The following is an 18,985-nucleotide window of genomic DNA, read 5'->3' on the forward strand; positions in this document are numbered from 1 at the left end:
GACCGGATCTGCGTGGTACGCTCCTACATCACCGCGAGTCGCGAACGAAAAGTCGAGAACGAAATCGAACCCTTCCTAATATCTTTTCCAACGCCAAACCTCGAACGTTACATTACATAACATATTTTTTGGATTCAGAAAAAATAAGTGTAACTTAGGAAAAACGCCGAAAAAAGTGGTTTTTATTTTTTCAACATTATGGCATGTTGGAGATCGGATACGAGGATCAGTGGGAGTCAGTGGGTTTTAAATTGCAGCTAGTACACGTTGTTCCACACTAGGGTGGTCCATATTTTTTGACCAACGAATTAAATGCACCCCACCCCCCAGAATTGTTCCTTTAGGTGAGAAAAAAATTTGTGCAAAGTTTGAGATTGATCGAAAAAAAGGATCACGTGCCGCAAAGCGACTGAAAATTTTGAAAATTGTGAAATTCACCTCAACTATGGAACATGGCACATCGTTGGATTTGTCTTTTTTTCTGAATAGGAATATGGAAAAATTATATGACTTCCTTTAAATAATAATAACAATGACCTTGAAATTTCAAAAATATGATTTCCAAAAAATTTTTTTATTTTGCCATTATATTTACCTTATTGAACAATGCAAATTTCTCCTCTGATATTTTTTCGTACAATCACAAATAACAGAGATATTTAAACATTTCCATGTATTACATTTTATTTATACCTGTACTGAAACAAGACTTTAAGAAGCCTAAGGTGACAGTTTAGCTACATTGGCATTTGTGGTGTCCGGAAGTTGCAACTAAGCATTTGGCCAAGGCAACAACCTTCATAAGATTGCCTCAGCGAATTGCTAAAGCGAGGCAATCGACCTGCCAATGCTTAGTCAGCAAGAGATACAACATAAAAACTCCGGACACCGCCCCACGCGGGCAGAATGAGTACGCGTGCAACTATGTCAATATATTATTACTCTCTATAATTGTGAAAATAAAGAAAAAGGTTCTCAGTAACCGGCTGCGGCACAACAATTTGGTGGCAGCGGTGGGATCCATCAACATTTGGTAGTCAGAGAACTAATCCAAAAAGGACCCAGCAACACTCAGTAGTCTGAGGACTAATCTGAAGAAGGATCCATCAACATTTGGTAGTCAGAGAACTAATCCAAAAAGGATCCAGCAACGTTCAGCAGTCTGAGGACTAATCTGAGGGAGGATCCAGCAACGTTCAGCAGTCTGAGGACCAATCTGAAGGAGGATCAGCAACGGTCGGCAATCTGAGGACCAATCTTAGGAGGCCAACCACTCCAGACTTCCTTTCCGGCGACCTAGGACAGGAGCTAACAGAAGTCAAAAGGGCTATAGTTGCAGCAGTCAGCAGTCCGAGGACCAACGACCGAGCAGAGCCAAGCGAAATGCGACTTCTAATATTGTAAGTGCAGAAATTATATTTAAATTGGAAAAACTGTAACCAGAATCTTGTATGTCGGAGAAAGGCGAAGATATAAAACGCGTGCGTTTACCTTACCATAAACGTATCTCAAGATCTTTTGAGTCAATATTCGATAAATCCCACATAGTCACTGGGAAAAGAGAAACGCATACGCCTTACTCCGATCCACCGGCATCGCGGCGAACACGTATACCCGCACCGTACATAAACCTAGACAGCGACCCGTCGAGCGATAGTGAAGGTTACGATAATATAATTATACAGAGAGAATTCAGTATTAAAAATATCGACTTCAGTCTACTAGAAAATCGAAACATGACAACCAACGGTAGCGACCGAGCAACGGGCAACGTAACCGTACTAAAAGCGCTCTCATTAGTAAAAGACTTCGGCGGAGAATCAGCTAGCGAGTTAACCACTTTCTTGAAATCATGCGAGATCGCATCAGAATTAGTTTCCGTAGGTGAACGACCACTACTATTGCGAGCAATTTTAGGGACAAAACTTAAGAAACGGGCGGCAATAGAACTAAAATATCGAGACATAGGCAGTTTTGACTCATTAAAAACACTACTACTAGCACTATTTAAGGAAAAACGTTCGCTATGCGCAGTACAATCGGAATTTAACGCATGTCGCCAGAGAGATAACGAAAATGTCAGGTCATTCGCAGCAAGGTTAGAAAAACTAACGATAGAACTGTCACAATTAATATCGAAACCCGGAAACAGCAACATAGTAAATAAGGCATTAGTAGAATCAGTAAACGAGCAGGCAATAAACGTTTTCAGCATAGGGTTGAAGGAAAAACTGAGAGTGATAATTAGATCGCGAGCGTTTGGTACTCTTAGATCAGCTATAACTGCCGCTATCGAAGAAGAACAGGCACTTGGGCCGAACAACAGTCGCAGTTATGGAAATTATGGAAGCGCCGGATTTAATAAAGACAGAGTAGGACAAAGATATAATGAACCGAAATGTGAAAGATGTCACAGACAAGGGCACCTTGCGAAGAATTGTTACTCGCGCCTAAGCATGCCGCGACCGGAAATATCATCTAATCGCCCCGCGTTTAATCGCCAAAGCGTCGGTCCCAGACGGGAGATGTATCACACAACAGTAGTTTGCAACTATTGCAAAAAACCCGGGCATGTTCAGCGCGATTATAGAACATTAATGAGAATCAACAACGGGGAGATACCAACCAGAAATACTGAGCAAATACCTAGTTACCGACGTGACGCGTACGGGAATACGGAAGATAAGTCACATGGTAACGGAATGGGAAACAGATCTGGGCGAGCAGAATCACATGAAAGGCCAACTCTCGAATCTTATCAAATAAATTGCACCAATGGAGGGAGCAAATCAAAAAATATAGTAGAAATAGAAACGAAGGAGATAAAGTATCCAAAAATTCGCATGTTGGTCGACACGGGAGCAGATGTTACGTTACTCAAGTATAGCAAAATTATAGGGAAAGTGCGCACTACACGAGAAGTAGTAACCCTGAGGGGTATAGGAAACACTGATATCCCTACCATCTGTAAAATTGAACTTAATGTGAAACTAGGTAATAGGTTCGTTATGCATCCTTGTCACGTAGTTAAAGATGATTTTCCCTTACAAGTAGATGGAATACTGGGATACGATTTCATTACTAAATACAAGGCAATAATTAGACCAGGAGTACGCGTAGAAATTTTGGACACACACTGGCCATTAGTTCAAGATGAAGAAATTATTATTCAACCACGAACCGAGACGATTATACGAGCACTAACAAATGAGCAGGGGCATGGGTTAGTAGAAAAACAAATGATAGAACCGGGCGTATATATAGGAAATTGTTTGACAAGTTCTGATGATGGCACGTGCCCGATACCTATAATAAACATGACGACTCGCGCAATACAGTTGCGGCCTCCGACGGTGCAACTAGAGACGTTCTCGACAACACCAGATACTGACCTACGCGATATCAGCAGTAGCAGTGAGTGTGTCAGCAATATAACATATGACATTCGAGTATTGACCGGGAAAGATAGGATGAAGGCCCTACGCGACAATGTTAAAACAGAGCATCTAAACGAGGAGGAGAAAGCAGGTTTGATTGAGCTATGTGAAAAATATAACGACATTTTCTACTTAGAAGGAGACAAACTAGGATTCGCGGACAAAGTAAAGCACAAAATACGATTGATACCGGGCGCGAAACCAATAAACATAAAACCATATAGGCTACCACAAGTACACAAGGAAGAAGTAGACAAACAGGTCAAAGAAATGAGGGAGCAAGGAATAATAGGGCCTAGTACAAGCGAATGGAATGCCCCATTGTTAGTAGTACCTAAAAAGGCCGACGAGTCCGGCAAAAGAAGATACAGAGTAGTAGTCGATTTCCGAAAATTAAACGAGATAACAGTGGGAGACTCATTCCCTCTACCGAATATAGCAGAAATACTCGACCGATTAGGAGGAGCGAAATACTTTTCTACATTAGATTTGGCATCAGGTTTCCATCAAATTGCCATGGAGCCCGAGGATAGCGAGAAGACAGCGTTCTCAACTTCGTACGGACACTTTGAATACAAACGTATGCCATTTGGTCTTAAGGGCGCTCCTCCTACTTTTCAAAGAACCATGGAAGCCTTATTAGGAGGGCTACGTGGAATAAAATGCTTCGTATACATAGACGATATAGTCATTCATGGACGCTCACTCAAAGAACATCAGGAAAGATTGATGCAAATTTTCGAGAGATTATGAGGAAGCGGTTTGAAATTACAACCAAATAAATGCCAATTCTTGCGTAAAGAAACAATTTATCTGGGCCATGTCATCACCGAAGACGGCATTAAACCAGACCCGTCAAAATTAGAAGTGGTAAAAAATTTCCCAATACCTAAGAAGACGAAAGACTTACAAACCTTTCTAGGATTAGCAGGTTATTATAGAAAGTTCATAGAAAATTTTTCTAGTATAGCAAAACCACTCACACAATTGTTAAAAAAAGATGTAGAGTTCAGATGGACTGATCAGAAACAAGAAGCCTTCCAGATATTAAGAGAAAAACTGACTTTGGCACCACTGTTACAATACCCTGATTTCTCAAAACCGTTTACATTAACAACAGACGCGTCGAACAAGGCAATAGGTGCGATATTATCTCAACAGCAGCAGGCAAAAGATCTACCAATAGCTTATGCAAGTAGAGTATTAAATAAAGCCGAAATTAATTACAGTACGACGGAAAAGGAGCTACTAGCTATAGTGTGGGCAACCCAACACTTCCGACCTTACTTATACGGAACTAAATTCATAATCGTCACTGATCATAAACCACTTACATGGTTATTTAACGTAAAAGATCCGGGCTCTAGACTAATCAGGTGGACACTAAAGTTAGAAGAATACGACTACGAGATTCGTTACAAGGAAGGGAAGAGAAACCAAAACGCGGATGCACTTAGTAGGATGTACATTATCAAACGCGGACGCGGAAGGCCAAGAAAGACACAATCAACGGATGACGAACCACAGGCGGCATCAGATAGCTCAGGTAAAGACGATAAAAAAGAAAACGAACCAGAAATTTCGGAAACAGACGAAGACGACACGATGGATACGGAAAACGACAAATATACAGAAGAAGAAAAGAAACAAATATTATACGAATACCACGACGCCCCATTAGGTGGACATGTAGGTATGAAGCGGACTTTGAAACGCATACAATTAAAATATTCATGGCCAGGAATAAGACAAGACGTAGAAAACTACATTTCGAAATGCGAAAAATGTCAGAAAAATAAGCTGAGAAAAACAATCAAAGCCCCAATGATAATTACGGATACACCATCGGCACCTTTTGAAAAATGCGCGCTGGACATAGTAGGACCACTACCCGAGAGCAGCAACAGAAACAAATACATATTAACATTCCAAGATCTGTTAACTAAATTTAGTAAAGCGATACCCTTACAAGATCAGGAAGCAAATACCATAGCCAGGAAATTCGTAACAAAAATAGTGTGTGAGTACGGAATACCAAAAAACTTACTTACAGATCAAGGGACTAACTTTCTTAGTCAGATATTTAAGGACACGTGCAAACTGCTTAGAATAGACAAAATACAGACGACGGCATATCATCCAGAGTCAAACGATGCGGTGGAAAGAAGCCATAGGACACTAGCGGAATATCTAAAAAATTTCGTTGACGAAGATCAATCGAACTGGGATGAATGGCTCTCCTATGCAATGTTCACGTATAATACAACGCCGCATACAGCGACAGGTTTTACTCCTTACGAACTCGTATTTGGAAGACAAGCCGAACTACCGACCTCGCTCAGACTCGCGCCGCAACCAGACTATACCTACGATCGTTATGCTCACGAACTTAAACAACGATTACGCTCTACTAATACAATAGCGCGGGACACAATAAATAACCAAAAACTGCGTTCTAAGCAAAACTACGATAAAAGGACGACAGATATCAAATTCATACCAGGCGACCGAGTACTATTACGCGACGATACAGTTAGACGAGGGCGATCGAAAAAATTGACACCGAGTTGGATAGGACCATACACGGTATTAGAAGCACACGCTAACGAAAATTATACTATAAAAAAAGGACGTAGATCTCTACGAATCCACACTAACCGTTTAAAACACTTCATATATTAATACTACTAACAGAATAGGATTACGTTAAGCTTTTGGTTTATTAATAGATCAATACACCATAGTGACCAATGCCTTGTACTCCATTTGCAGAGTCTCAATTTTAATTATAAGAATAACTCACGGGATACCACCGGGCGAGTCCATTAACATTCAAAGGTTCGCAGACCAGCCAGGCATCTATTTCGAAGAACTAGGTAATCTACACATGTATAGGAATACTTGGAAATTAGTAATTCACTTAGATGTAACACCGTTATCTATTCGCAATGCCAAAATACAAACTGCGCTTATCGAGACGACGAAACAATGTACGAACACAGCTAACTACAGACTGAATAAATTTTGTAAACAATTCTACAATATATCCCGCAAGGAATTAGAACAGATTGCTGTAAACCTCGATTATGTACAGCAAATTATAGGAACGGCGACTCGGAGTCGCAGAGGACTAATTGACGGAATCGGACATTTAGGGAAAGCATTATTTGGTACAATGGACGCAAACGACAGACGAACAATAAATAGACAGATAGCAATACTTGAAAACGAAGGTAGTACACTAAGAACATCATTGTTAGAACAAATGCAAGTCGTAAATAGAAACATTAAATTGTATAACGAATTCATCTGGAACATCAATCATAACGAACGAACACTGTTAAACGCAACAAACGCACTTAGACAGCTACTGGAAACGGAGACGAACAACGAGAACCTCCAAGCCGCAATAGACGAACAGGCTATAATTTTCGAAAGTATAGTCAAGGATCTAGCCGAAGACGTAAAAAACCTTTTAGAATACACAAAAGATATCTGGAAAGGAATTCTGAACCCAACAATCCTTCCTCCCAAACAGATTATAGAATACCTAAATTCAGCCTTACCTCACCTACCAAAAGGACTAAATTTCCCATGCTCACTCACGATCGAAAAAATCCACTCCTTATACGCACTAATCAATTTAGCAGCCTATAGCACTTCCCAGTCTATCACTACAATTATCGAAGTACCACTACTCAACGCCAAACAATATAAGATAAATAAGGTATATCCAGTACCCACAAAAATAAACGGGTCACTCTTCGCATATTTAGATACCACCGATACATATGTAACAATAGATGTAGCAAATTTAGACTACGTGCATATTAATGCCGAAGAATTTAAAAAATGTAACCTTAGATGTATAAACCTCAACCAAACCATTTTGATCGAATTAAATCAACCAGGGACGTGGATCTATGTTACGCCAATACCAATACAATTAGTGATATCTTGCGATCAGTACCCCACTCAGAACACATTAATACAAGATTCTGGACTAATAATGATCAAGGAAAAATGTACAATTTCGACAACCGAGTTTACAATAGAAACAAGTAGGAATTATAGGTCGGAAAAATACTTGAATTATTTACCTATGCATAATTTAACCGTACCGAACTTAGTGAAGAGCATTAATGTCACGCATTTAAAATACATGGAACAATGTAAACTTCGAAAAATAATTAAGAATCCAGAAGAATTACAAGCGATAAGCAGAAGTTTAATAGAATTAAGTACCGACCTAGATTCTAAGAATAATGTAATACCGGTAGAAATTCAATACAGCCTTATATCATCCTTTTCCATAACCGGAATAATTATACTCGTTTTAATTGTATTAGGTTACTACAAGTATGCTTCACGATTGAAATGTAAGCGAAAAAATCAGCAAATTTATAGCCAACCAATCGAAATGACAGGACAAACCGCAAATAAACCAAAACCGAACCACGTAATCCCATAAAACCATAAAATATCTATGTATACGTTATTATTATACAGGGTGTCCCAAAATTCGTGAAAATCCCGAAAGGGGGTGGTTCCTGAGACCATTTCAAGCGACATTTTCCTTTGCAAAAATGTTATACGCGGCTTTGTTTAGGAGTTATTAACGAAAAAGACGGACCAATCAGAGCGCGACCTCGATGCGAGTTGTCACAGTCGCCCAATTGACAGTTGGCGCGCCATGACTACTGTGCCAACTCGCGTCTAGGTCGCGCTCTGATTGGTCCGTGTTTTTCGTTAATAACTCCTAAACAAAGCCGCGGATAACATTTTTGCAAAGGAAAATGTCGCTTGAAATGGTCTCAGGAACCACCCCCTTTCGGGATTTTCACGAATTTTGGGACACCCTGTATAAGTATAATATAAGTATACGTTACTATTGTTTATAAGCTATGTAAACTTATCCGTTACTGTATCATGTCGTGCTCTACATATTTCATGGAAAAATGTAAGAGCACTCTCCCCAAGGGGGTAGGAATGTGGTGTCCGGAAGTTGCAACTAAGCATTTGGCCAAGGCAACAACCTTCATAAGATTGCCTCAGCGAATTGCTAAAGCGAGGCAATCGACCTGCCAATGCTTAGTCAGCAAGAGATACAACATAAAAACTCCGGACACCGCCCCACGCGGGCAGAATGAGTACGCGTGCAACTATGTCAATATATTACTACTCTCTGTAATTGTGAAAATAAAGAAAAAGGTTCTCAGTAACCGGCTGCGGCACAACACATTGAACAATAAACAAAATCAACTTATACTTTGCATTACGAAGTACTTTTGTCAACTGTTAAGTAAAATTATTAAGTAAAACTATTTCTGTTACCACCATTTTTTGTCAACTGGCTTTGGTTTGCAAAATATGAGCTGAAAACGACTTTCGCAAGGCAGAAACCAGGTACAGTTCCGTACCTGGATACTGGGTACCCTCGATGCCGTCCATTAACATAAAACGCTATAAAACATTTCACCGGGATTAGGACCCCTCAAATGAGGGCAGCGAGGGGCAGCGGACCCGTTTACAACTCTCCGTACTGAACACTGGACCCACGACGGTCAGGTACGAGGGACGTTTAGTACACGTGCACTCTCCAGGACAATTTCCCGTTAGTCTACCCCTGTTTTCCTGACACAAGGGTGTGCCAATCAGAGACGCTACATCGCTTCGCGACACCAGGGGCACTCTCCAAGGTACGCGCTCCTTCACGACTATTAGGCCCTTTCCGGACCCAGACAAAATTGTATAAAAGCCCGTCCGAAAACGGATCATCAGTCATAGCTGATTTAACCACCGATCAGTGCAATGGATGGAGAGATGGAGAAGTAGTTGGCAATCCAATGGAGAGTAGAAATCACGGAAAACTGTTCTTATTAAAACATGACGAAAGTCAAATTATAGGCGCTAAGTTGCCATCGATAGGACAAGTTTTAAGAGTTTTGTTTTACAATTTACGGAAAGTGAAATTGAACCTTCGATCTAGCTCATATCTTGCTGTGAAAGAAGTGGAAGTGTTGTGGGAAAAGGCAAAAATTCCATTCAGGCAAAGCCATCACAGCATCGAGAAATTGGAGTCCTTATACCAGAAGTGGAGGCTGTTACAAAAGCATTCTACACGACGATCGCAGCTACAAGATAACAAGGAACAACAGTTTCTTGATCAATTAGATGATCTTTTCGATATCGCACATGTTGGTGCTTTAGAAATGATCACGATCGATGAAGATAAACAATTTCTTCTGAACCAAAGAAAGAAAGGACGACCAGGATCGATGATTGGAGGAGATCGAAGCATCAATATGTGCGATATCGAAAAGATCATCTAATTGATCAAGGAACTGTTGTTCCTTGTTATCTTGTAGCTGCGATCGTCGTGTAGAATGCTTTTGTAACAGCCTCCACTTCTGGTATAAGGACTCCAATTTCTCGATGCTGTGATGGCTTTGCCTGAATGGAATTTTTGCCTTTTCCCACAACACTTCCACTTCTTTCACAGTGTTGCGGATCGTGCGAGCTCAGCGGCGGCACGCGCGTTAGGATGGGACAGGGGAAAGAAGGGCGAGACGTGTTGCCGAAACGAAAACATTGTCTCGAGACAATACCTGCCCTCGTCACCTCTCCTCTCGACCGTCCTGACTCGTCGTTCCCCGCTGATTACCGAAAAATCAGTTGCCTTTCAAACTCCAGCCTTGCCTGAGCTGTTACCGCTACAAAAGACAATACGTTTAAGAGAAGAGCCATTGCGCTTACTTTGTCTCTCTCTTTGTTTCTTCTATATTCTCTTTTTTTCTTCATATAGTTATAATTGGTGTCGGGTTAATTTAGTTAATTTAGTTAACAGTAATTTAATGCTGTTTTAATAAAGTGGACTTTTTGACTGTTGCTGTTGGCAATTAAACACAAAGTGCTAGTGACCTTAATTCAATAAATCCTTCCACTATTCCTTTACACACAGCAAGATATGAGCTAGATCGAAGGTTCAATTTCACTTTCCGTAAATTGTAAAACAAAACTCTTAAAACTTGTCCTATCGATGGCAACTTAGCGCCTATAATTTGACTTTCGTCATGTTTTAATAAGAACAGTTTTCCGTGATTTCTACTCTCCATTAGATTGCCAACTACTTCTCCATCTCTCCATCCATTGCACTGATCGGTGGTTAAATCAGCTATGACTGATGATCCGTTTTCGGACGGGCTTTTATACAATTTTGTCTGGGTCCGGAAAGGGCCTAATAGTCGTGAAGAAGCGCGTACCTTGGAGAGTGCCCCTGGTGTCGCGAAGCGATGTAGCGTCTCTGATTGGCACACCCTTGTGTCAGGAAAACAGGGGTAGACTAACGGGAAATTGTCCTGGAGAGTGCACGTGTACTAAACGTCCCTCGTACCTGACCGTCGTGGGTCTGGACACTGGTGTTCAGTACGGAGAGTTGTAAACGGGTCCGCTGCCCCTCGCTACCCTCATTTGAGGGGTCCTAATCCCGGTGAAATGTTTTATAGCGTTTTATGTTAATGGACGGCATCGAGGGTACCCAGTACCCAGGTACGGAACTGTACCTGGTTTCTGCCTTGCGAAAGTCGTTTTCAGCTCATGTTTTGCAAACCAAAGCCAGTTGACAAAAAATGGTGGTAACAGAAATAGTTTTACTTAATAATTTTACTTAACAGTTGACAAAAGTACTTCGTAATGCAAAGTATAAGTTGATTTTGTTTATTGTTCAATGCCAATGTAGCTAAACTGTCACTTTAGGCTTCTTAAAGTCTTGTTTCAGTACAGGTATAAATAAAATGTAATACATGGAAATGTTTAAATATCTCTGTTATTTGTGATTGTACGAAAAAATGTCAGAGGAGAAATTTGCATTGTTCAATAAGGTAAATATAATGGCAAAATAAAAAAATTTTTTGGAAATCATATTTTTGAAATTTCAAGGTCATTGTTATTTTTATTTAAAGGAAGTCATATAATTTTTCCATATTCCTATTCAGAAAAAAAGACAAATCCAACGATGTGCCATGTTCCATAGTTGAGGTGAATTTCACAATTTTCAAAATTTTCAGTCGCTTTGCGGCACGTGATCCTTTTTTTCGATCGATCTCAAACTTTGCACAAATTTTTTTCTCACCTAAAGGAACAATTCTGGGGGGTGCGGTACTTTGTATCACGATAAAAAATTTTCACAGGTATAGCTTTGGACCACCCTATTCCACACACACGTTTAATGAGCGTACTCAACAAAACACAACAATGATATACATTAAATTATGTGAAAATGCGGTGCCACGAATGAATAATTCGACTGGAGTAGCGGTTACGCGAGAGCGGTGTAACGAAGGTAGATCCGCGGTGGCCGTTAACAGTGACGTGACGTCATCCGCTCGACTATGCGATGTCGGTTGGAGCGGATTAGCCGGGTCTAGATCGGCCGGAACATGCCACAATTCACAAAAATCTGAAAAAAATTGAGTATAATACTTTTTATAATATCTCATTGCTAAATTAATTCTAAAGTGGTACGAGACCTACTTTTATATGAAATCTGCATTTTTTCGATTTTTTTTCGTGTTTTTCATTTTTTACAACCATAGTTTGCAACGGAAAAATCTGGAAATGAAACCTAATATGTGGCTTGGTATCCGAACTGTGTCAGATATTTTTCAGAATTTTTAATTGCCAATATATAGGGAAAATGGGCCAAAAACTGGCATTTCGACTTTCTCAATAACTACCCTTACAGATGAGATATGGGGCTGAAACTTGTCAGAGAGGGGTCTTTTTGGGTAGGCTATCGAATGGTTCAAGCTCGATTAAAATCCCGCCGGGGGCGAATTTCACCCGGCTATTTTCTTTTTCATAATTAGTGAACTTTGAGCGCGGATATCTCGGTAACCATGCGAGATAGCGAAAAACGGAATCGAATCAATCTTGTGGCACATTTTGTCAGCTTTAATTTTGTATAGAATGGTCCTATCGCTAGGACGCATAGTTTCCGAGATATAAGCGGAAAACCAAAAAAGGGGACCTTCTACGTGCCCCCCTGCACCCCGCTCACCTCCTAGGAGTGGGGACTTTTAGTATGTTTACCTCCTAACTAGTCCAAACAAAGTCCCAAAATCAAAAATTGTGTTCCTTCCATTTCCCTCTATAACTCTTCGTTGCCTGGACTAGAGCACATTCCCAAGAAACTTTGTACATCTCGTACATTACACGGAATTGGAAAATTTTTAACTGCTTCTAATCCTTAATTAACTTCGTTTGCATGAATCGACATTGTCTAACCGTAATTCTAATCTGTTAGCGACAAGCAACTTAAAAACTTTTTCTAATATTTGTAAGTGTTGTTCTATAGTTTCTGTCGCGATCAGAAAATCATCCATATAGATGGAAATTTCGCCAGAATCAATGTGTTTCTTAAATATTTAACAAATGTATGTTACGTTCAGATTTTGTTAAATAAACAGTTCCCTGCGAGCGAGCAACGTATCACAAGGTGTCGTGTCGAGCCTCCGAGCCTCCTTACAATTGTGAAAATTTTGAACCCTCTGCTCATTCAAGTGTCTGTTCTAAACATTTTGGCAGTGTTTTTTTTTGCTTTGTTGGAAATTCTTGGAGTTCCAAGTGTAACTATGCCTTGTGTATCAGAAGTAAGTATCTACAGTGTCACGTATACAACCAATAGAAGTAATGAATGTCCATGTATTAAAATAGAAAATGAAAGTGCAAGATATAAATCTCTTTATAATCAGAACTTGAACTTTGTCTGCAATAGATTAAATTTGCATATTTTCCATGTAACAGACCTGCACCGGGCAGGCCGAACATAGCCGACCGAGACCGAACCGCGCCGTCACGCATCACCGACGCGCGGCCCGCACCGCGCGATCATCGCGCCACGAAACGAACACCGATTGGAATCAGTTGACGAATTTTCCCAAGCGCGTGAGAACCTCGTGTGAAATAATCGCGAATTACCGCACCGCACCACCACTCGAGCCAACGATCGAAGAGCTATAAAAGCTGCCACGCACGAGCTCTTCTGATCTGAGACGTGACTCAGAACTCATTGATCCCGATACTATCCTCTGTAAGTATTCCTGTCGGTGACGAACTACGTTCCACCGGACAGAACACGGCGCGTACCGCCATTCTGTTAATCTTTATTCCTGTTCCATGGGAGCACTCCGCCGGTGACGAACTACGTTCCACCGAAGCAGAGCACGGCGTACCGCCACTCTGAAGGCCAAGGTGTACCACCAGCTATCTCGTCAAAGCGTACCGCCAACGAGAACGACCGACGAGCACGATGTACCATCACTCGTCGCCGTAGAGCCGCCCGAGAGGATTTAGACGCACGGTGAACCACCACGTCGGACATCCGACCGACCAGACTTGGGCAGGGGATTTTCTTTCCTTTCGCAACGTCCATTTCCTGTCCCGAAACAAGAGCACGGCGCGGCGTACCGCCACGTCCGCCACTCTACTCGCCAAGGTGTATCACCAGCGATCTCGTCAAGGCGTACCGCCAACGGGAACGACCGACGAGCACGATGTACCATCACTCGTCGCCGCACAGTGGGGTATTTGGCCTGTTTAGCGCGGCAAAACTATTGCGACGTTATTAATAGTGTGAAGTTCATACTATTGTATATCGTTGAAGTCGTCTTAACACGAGCTACAACACTATCAAATCAAAAATACAACTTAATGTTTAAAAAATCGAAGCGATCTTGTTTTTTTGTTTTAAACAAAATTTTTTCGAAGTTTTATATATTTAAGTTTATATTGAAGTTAATACTGTTAAACTTTTGTTTCAAACATTTTTTCGTCAGATTAAGAGAAATTGCTGTTGCAACGTTACTAATAGTGTAAAAACTATTGCAACGTTGTTAACAACGTTATTAATAGTGTGAAGGTCATACTATTATGTATCGTTGAATTGGTCTTAACACCAGCTACAACACTATCAAATCAAAAATACAACTTAATGTTTAAAAAATCGAAGCGACCTTGTTTTTTTGTTTTAAACAAAATTTTTTTGCAGTTTTATATATTGAAGTTTATATTGAGGTTAATACTGTTAAACTTTTGTTTCAAACATTTTTTCGTAAAAAAAAAAATATATTATAAATATTAATTAATTTTTTATTAATTTTTTTTTATAATATAAATTAATATTCTAGCAATAATGACTTTCATTTTGCTTCATTTACTTCCAAGTATCTATCACCTACAGCTCAGTTATTTCATCATTATCAGTCATATGATATACGGTCGGTTCATGCCATACTGACCTAAATCGCATAAAAAGGTTTGTTCCAGCATGAGATCGCATATAAACTTTTCAGGATTGTATAAAGCAATGTCTAATGATTAACCTCGCAAAAAATTAAAGAGGTGTTATGCTGAGAAAAAAAGTTATTACATGATACATATTAATTTTCTGAAAAAAAATTATATCACTTTTGATTGTTTATTCTATCAAAACCACCGAAGAGTTTAAAACAAAAAGCAGTAAAATTACTCTATAAACCTTCCTTTACATCCTAGGTATGTTTTTATCTCGATTTGATACACTAAACTTGTGAGAAAGATCATTTCTTTAACACAAGTTTTTCCATGCTTCTCTCGGTCACGAGAATATGTTACTTTCAAGTATCTATAGGTTACTAAATAGTACCGTTTATGGAAAAATATTATTGTAGATTACTGGCATATATATTCAGGTACATGGGTAAAAAGTTTTAGTCATTTTGAACAAAGTAAAAATTTCGACTTTTGGCGCGCTAAACAGGCCAAATACCCCACTGTGCGCCGTAGAACCGCCCGAGAGGATTTAGACGCACGGTGAACCACCACGTCGAACATCCGACCATCCTGACTCGGGCAGGGGATTTCCTTCCTTCCGAAATAACCGTCTTCTCCGTCCCGAAACAATCTCGCGTCGCGCCCGAGAACGTTACGCGTCGTGACCGGGAACACCGTACCTGAAGATCGCGATTACCGAAATATTGTTCCACACACGCTGGAATCCGGAAAACCGCGTTCGCGAACTCGCCGGCAGCGAGCAGTCAGTGAACTCTAGATCGGCGAACTATCAATATCGAGAGGAAGTCAACCGCACCAGGAGGAACACGCTGGGGAAACCGGGTCGTTACACCCATATAATTTGTTTTCAGCTTAAATAATGAAATTGCCGATGAAGATGATAGTTTAGAATCTGCTGTTTGTACCGATGAAAACAATTTTAGGACCTTGAATAAGTTCTCGCTGTTTCTTTTACAAAATAAAAGCTTTATTTAAATTATAAGGAACAAAAACATTGCATTCAAAGTACTGCCCATCACTAGCGACCACTTTCTCCCATCTTTCTGGTAGTATATGAATTCCGCGTCGGAAAAACGACATGTCTTTTGAGGCTATCCAAGAATCGATCCATGTTTTAGCTTCTTCATAAGAATGAAAGCGCTGGTCAGCTAGGCCATGTGCCATCGAACGGAATAGGTGAAAATCAGAAGGGGCTATGTCAGGTAAATACGGCGGGTGGGGTAGAACTTCCCATTGAAGCGTTTCCAGGTAGGTTTTCACTGGTTTTGCAACATGAGGACGAGCGTTGTCATGTAGCAAAATCACTTTGTCGTGTCTCTGCTCGTATAGCGGCCGTTTTTCTTTTAAGGCTCGACTTAAACGCATCAATTGAAGTCGATAGCGCTCCCCCGTGATAGTCTCATTCGGTTTGAGCAGCTCATTATAAATTACACCCTGCTGATCCCACCAAATACAGAGAAGAAGCTTCGAACCATGGATATTTGGTTTTACAGACGATGTTGATGCATGGCCGGGCTTACCCCACGAAATTCTACGCTTTGGATTATCGTAGTGTATCCACTTTTCATCGCCAGTCACGATGCGGTGCAAAAAACCTTTTCTTTTCTGCCGTTGAAGCAGTAGTTCACAGGTGAGAAAACGCCGTTCGACGTCTCTCGGCTTCAATTCATACGGTACCCAATGTCCTTGCTTCTGGATCATTCCTAAAACTTTTAAACGTTTTGAAACAGTTGACTCATCTACTTGTAATGTTTTTCCAAGTTCTGCTAGCGTCTGACATCGGTCTTGATCGAGTAATTCCTCCAACTTTTCGTCTTCAAATTTTTTCGGTGCGCCAGAACGTTCTTTATCCTCAAGTTCAAAATCATTATTTTTGAAGCGTCGAAACCAGTCTCTGCATGTCGTATCCGACAAAGCATTGTCACCATAAGTCTCAACAAGAATTCTATGTGCTTCAGCTGCAGATTTCTTTTGAATAAAGTAGTGCAATAAAATTCCCCGCAAATACACTTTATTTGGCACAAAAGTAGACATTTTCAGAACTAAGAAAAAATTACTTTGTTTACACTAAAGTGAACTACCATACACTGAAATTTAAGGTTAGATACACTACTGCCTTGCATGTGTGTTACCATTCGAAATTTCACGAACGGGGTACTGCTACTGCCATCTTTGAAGAAACAGCGAGAACTTATTCAAGGTCCTTATATATATCATTTCAAGAGATAACTGAAAAGGAAGAGCTTACATTGGTGATTTTCTTATTTCTGATACGATAACTGACCATGAGAAGCATGCACACATCATTGCAACAACTTTAGCAATAAAGAACAAGCAAATTAAAGCATTACAACGAACAAACAGAAGACTGCTTAGAAAAGTTGAAGATTTAAATGAATTATTGAATGAATTACGCAAGAGAAACGTGGATGTATCACTAAAAGAACTTTAGCTAAAAAGAACAAGCAAATTAAAACATTACAACAGACAAACAGAACATTTAGAGTTAGATCTTTAACTTTTTTAAGCAGTCTTTTGTTTCTTTGTTGTATTGTTTTGCGACGAGGCAATACCTCGTCGCGAACATCATGTGAACGGAAGCGACCGCTCGCACCTATATTTATAGATGTTCTCGACACAAGCGCGCGCCAATCACCGCCGAGACCAAGCGCGCGCTAATCGGAGAGCGCCGCGGCCGCTCGACCGAGAGCGGCATTCTCCATGGTCCGCGCTTCCGCGCGCTATATAAGTCGCGCCGGAATACCAAACGAGCGGAGTTCGCCTGGAACCACTCCCGTGCACACCGGATCGTACGAGCCCTTTTCAGAGCTATACATCCGTCCAGAACGCAGGCTGGAAGCACGAGTTCCAGGAGACGACTCTCCACCGTGTCCCCGGCTCCCGGAGATCGCCGTGCCATCGCCTTGGCTGGACCGGACCCGTCGTGTCGGTGTGGTGGGCACGAATACCCTTAGGTGCCTCTAAGGTGCGTGCATCTGTAACCCGTCGCTCAAGTGCTTCTGTGTGAGGGTTGCGGCACCACTCGGCTCTCCGACCGTCCAGCACGGAGCGATTGGCCTCCGGCCCTGTCCGTGGGTCGAACCTTCGCGGTTCAACGTCGCGATTTGGTGTGGCGGCGGCGGGTACGAAACTCTCAGGTGCCTCTGAGATACGTACGAACCGTGGTTTGTCCTTCAGGTGCTTCTGAGGGAAAACCGCGGCGCCTACGCTGTGTCGGGCCGTGACCTCCGACCGTATCCTGTCACCTCCCACCTTCCAGCGCAAATCCGAGGAGACTCCGCGAAGTCTCGCGCCGTCCGATACCGCGTTCCGTACCGCCGAACTTCGGGAACCGTTTCCGCGAAAGCGCACGCCGCGTACCGGTTAGTTATTAGTTGCTCCCGACCGCCTCACAGTGTGTCGTCCAATGGAAAAAAGTCCGAAAATCAAAGTGTAAGATCGGCAAATTTATGTATCCTAAAATGTTCGTAACATTTTCTATGTTCTAAAACTGCCTTAAATTTTAACTGAATAAATCAATTTGTTATTAAAATTCAGGCTGAAACTTTACTGTCAAATTCCGTGCATTTTTTTAAACATGCGTCCCTCGCAAGCTATTTGGTTCTTTAATTTGATTTTTACAGGGTGTGTTTAACATTATAAGACCTTCAATCTCCCAAAAATTTTTTTTTAAATAATCGCAATTTGTCCTAATTTTTTATGTTTAACCTTTATCATCTTTGATTAGAGTTTTAAAAAAAGTACATCAAAGTACACCCGTGAATTTTTTTACAGTAATTGGTGCCATATTAAACTTTAATTTCGCGTTGGTTTAAATCTGCTCACATTTGCTCAAGCGAAGAAAATAATAAAAAACCATATTAAGACGCTCGCGCTCGGCGGCTTTCTGCGTAGTCTTTCGAAGAAATTTGTTGCAATTATTTTTAAACGCATGCCATTTGATAAGTACTTACATATGTGTTCAATTTTATTCTTATAAATTATATATTTAGTTTTAAAATTGTTTAAATATTTACAATCTTTCAATTGAGTATTAAAGAAAGTACCAATAGGTTCCTTTGAGATTTTGTATTATATTAATTTAAAGCACATTAGACTTGATATGACGGTCGACCTTAAGTGCATAAATATACACAAATGTTAAAAATAGTAGAAATTTATGTTGACGTTGAGACGCGTGCGTTCGCCGTCCACGC

At 40.8% G+C, this 18,985-nt stretch overlaps 1 protein-coding gene and 2 long non-coding RNA genes across 7 annotated transcripts in view; 2 read left to right on the forward strand and 1 right to left on the reverse strand.

The window, feature by feature from the left end:
* Positions 1-18,985, forward strand: part of LOC143210458 (uncharacterized) — a 325,244-nt gene that overhangs the window by 249,143 nt on the left and 57,116 nt on the right. The window lies entirely within an intron of this gene.
* The window catches only part of LOC143210915 (solute carrier family 25 member 16), a 60,125-nt gene that overhangs the window by 2,854 nt on the left and 38,286 nt on the right, over positions 1-18,985 (reverse strand). Inside the window, exons 7-8 of one of the 5 annotated variants that reach the window (XM_076428196.1) lie at positions 11,970-12,047; positions 9,864-11,895 (exon numbers count right to left, since the gene is read on the reverse strand). The exons of 2 other annotated variants lie outside the window; for them this stretch is intronic. In XM_076428196.1, coding sequence (XP_076284311.1) covers positions 11,860-11,895; positions 11,970-12,047 — 114 coding nt within the window. In that variant the 3' untranslated portion in view covers positions 9,864-11,859. Of the gene's footprint in view, positions 1-9,863; positions 11,896-11,969; positions 12,048-18,985 lie in introns of those variants that run through there. 2 more of the 5 variants (XM_076428192.1, XM_076428194.1) reach the window with 2 other exon arrangements.
* LOC143210918 (uncharacterized) lies at positions 12,566-16,656 on the forward strand. The gene is made up of 2 exons (XR_013009353.1): positions 12,566-13,527; positions 13,621-16,656. It is a non-coding gene; the product is annotated as an uncharacterized LOC143210918 (long non-coding RNA).

This window comes from Lasioglossum baleicum, chromosome 7 (genome assembly GCF_051020765.1).
Source record: "Lasioglossum baleicum chromosome 7, iyLasBale1, whole genome shotgun sequence".
Classification (NCBI taxonomy): Eukaryota; Metazoa; Arthropoda; class Insecta; order Hymenoptera; family Halictidae; genus Lasioglossum; species Lasioglossum baleicum.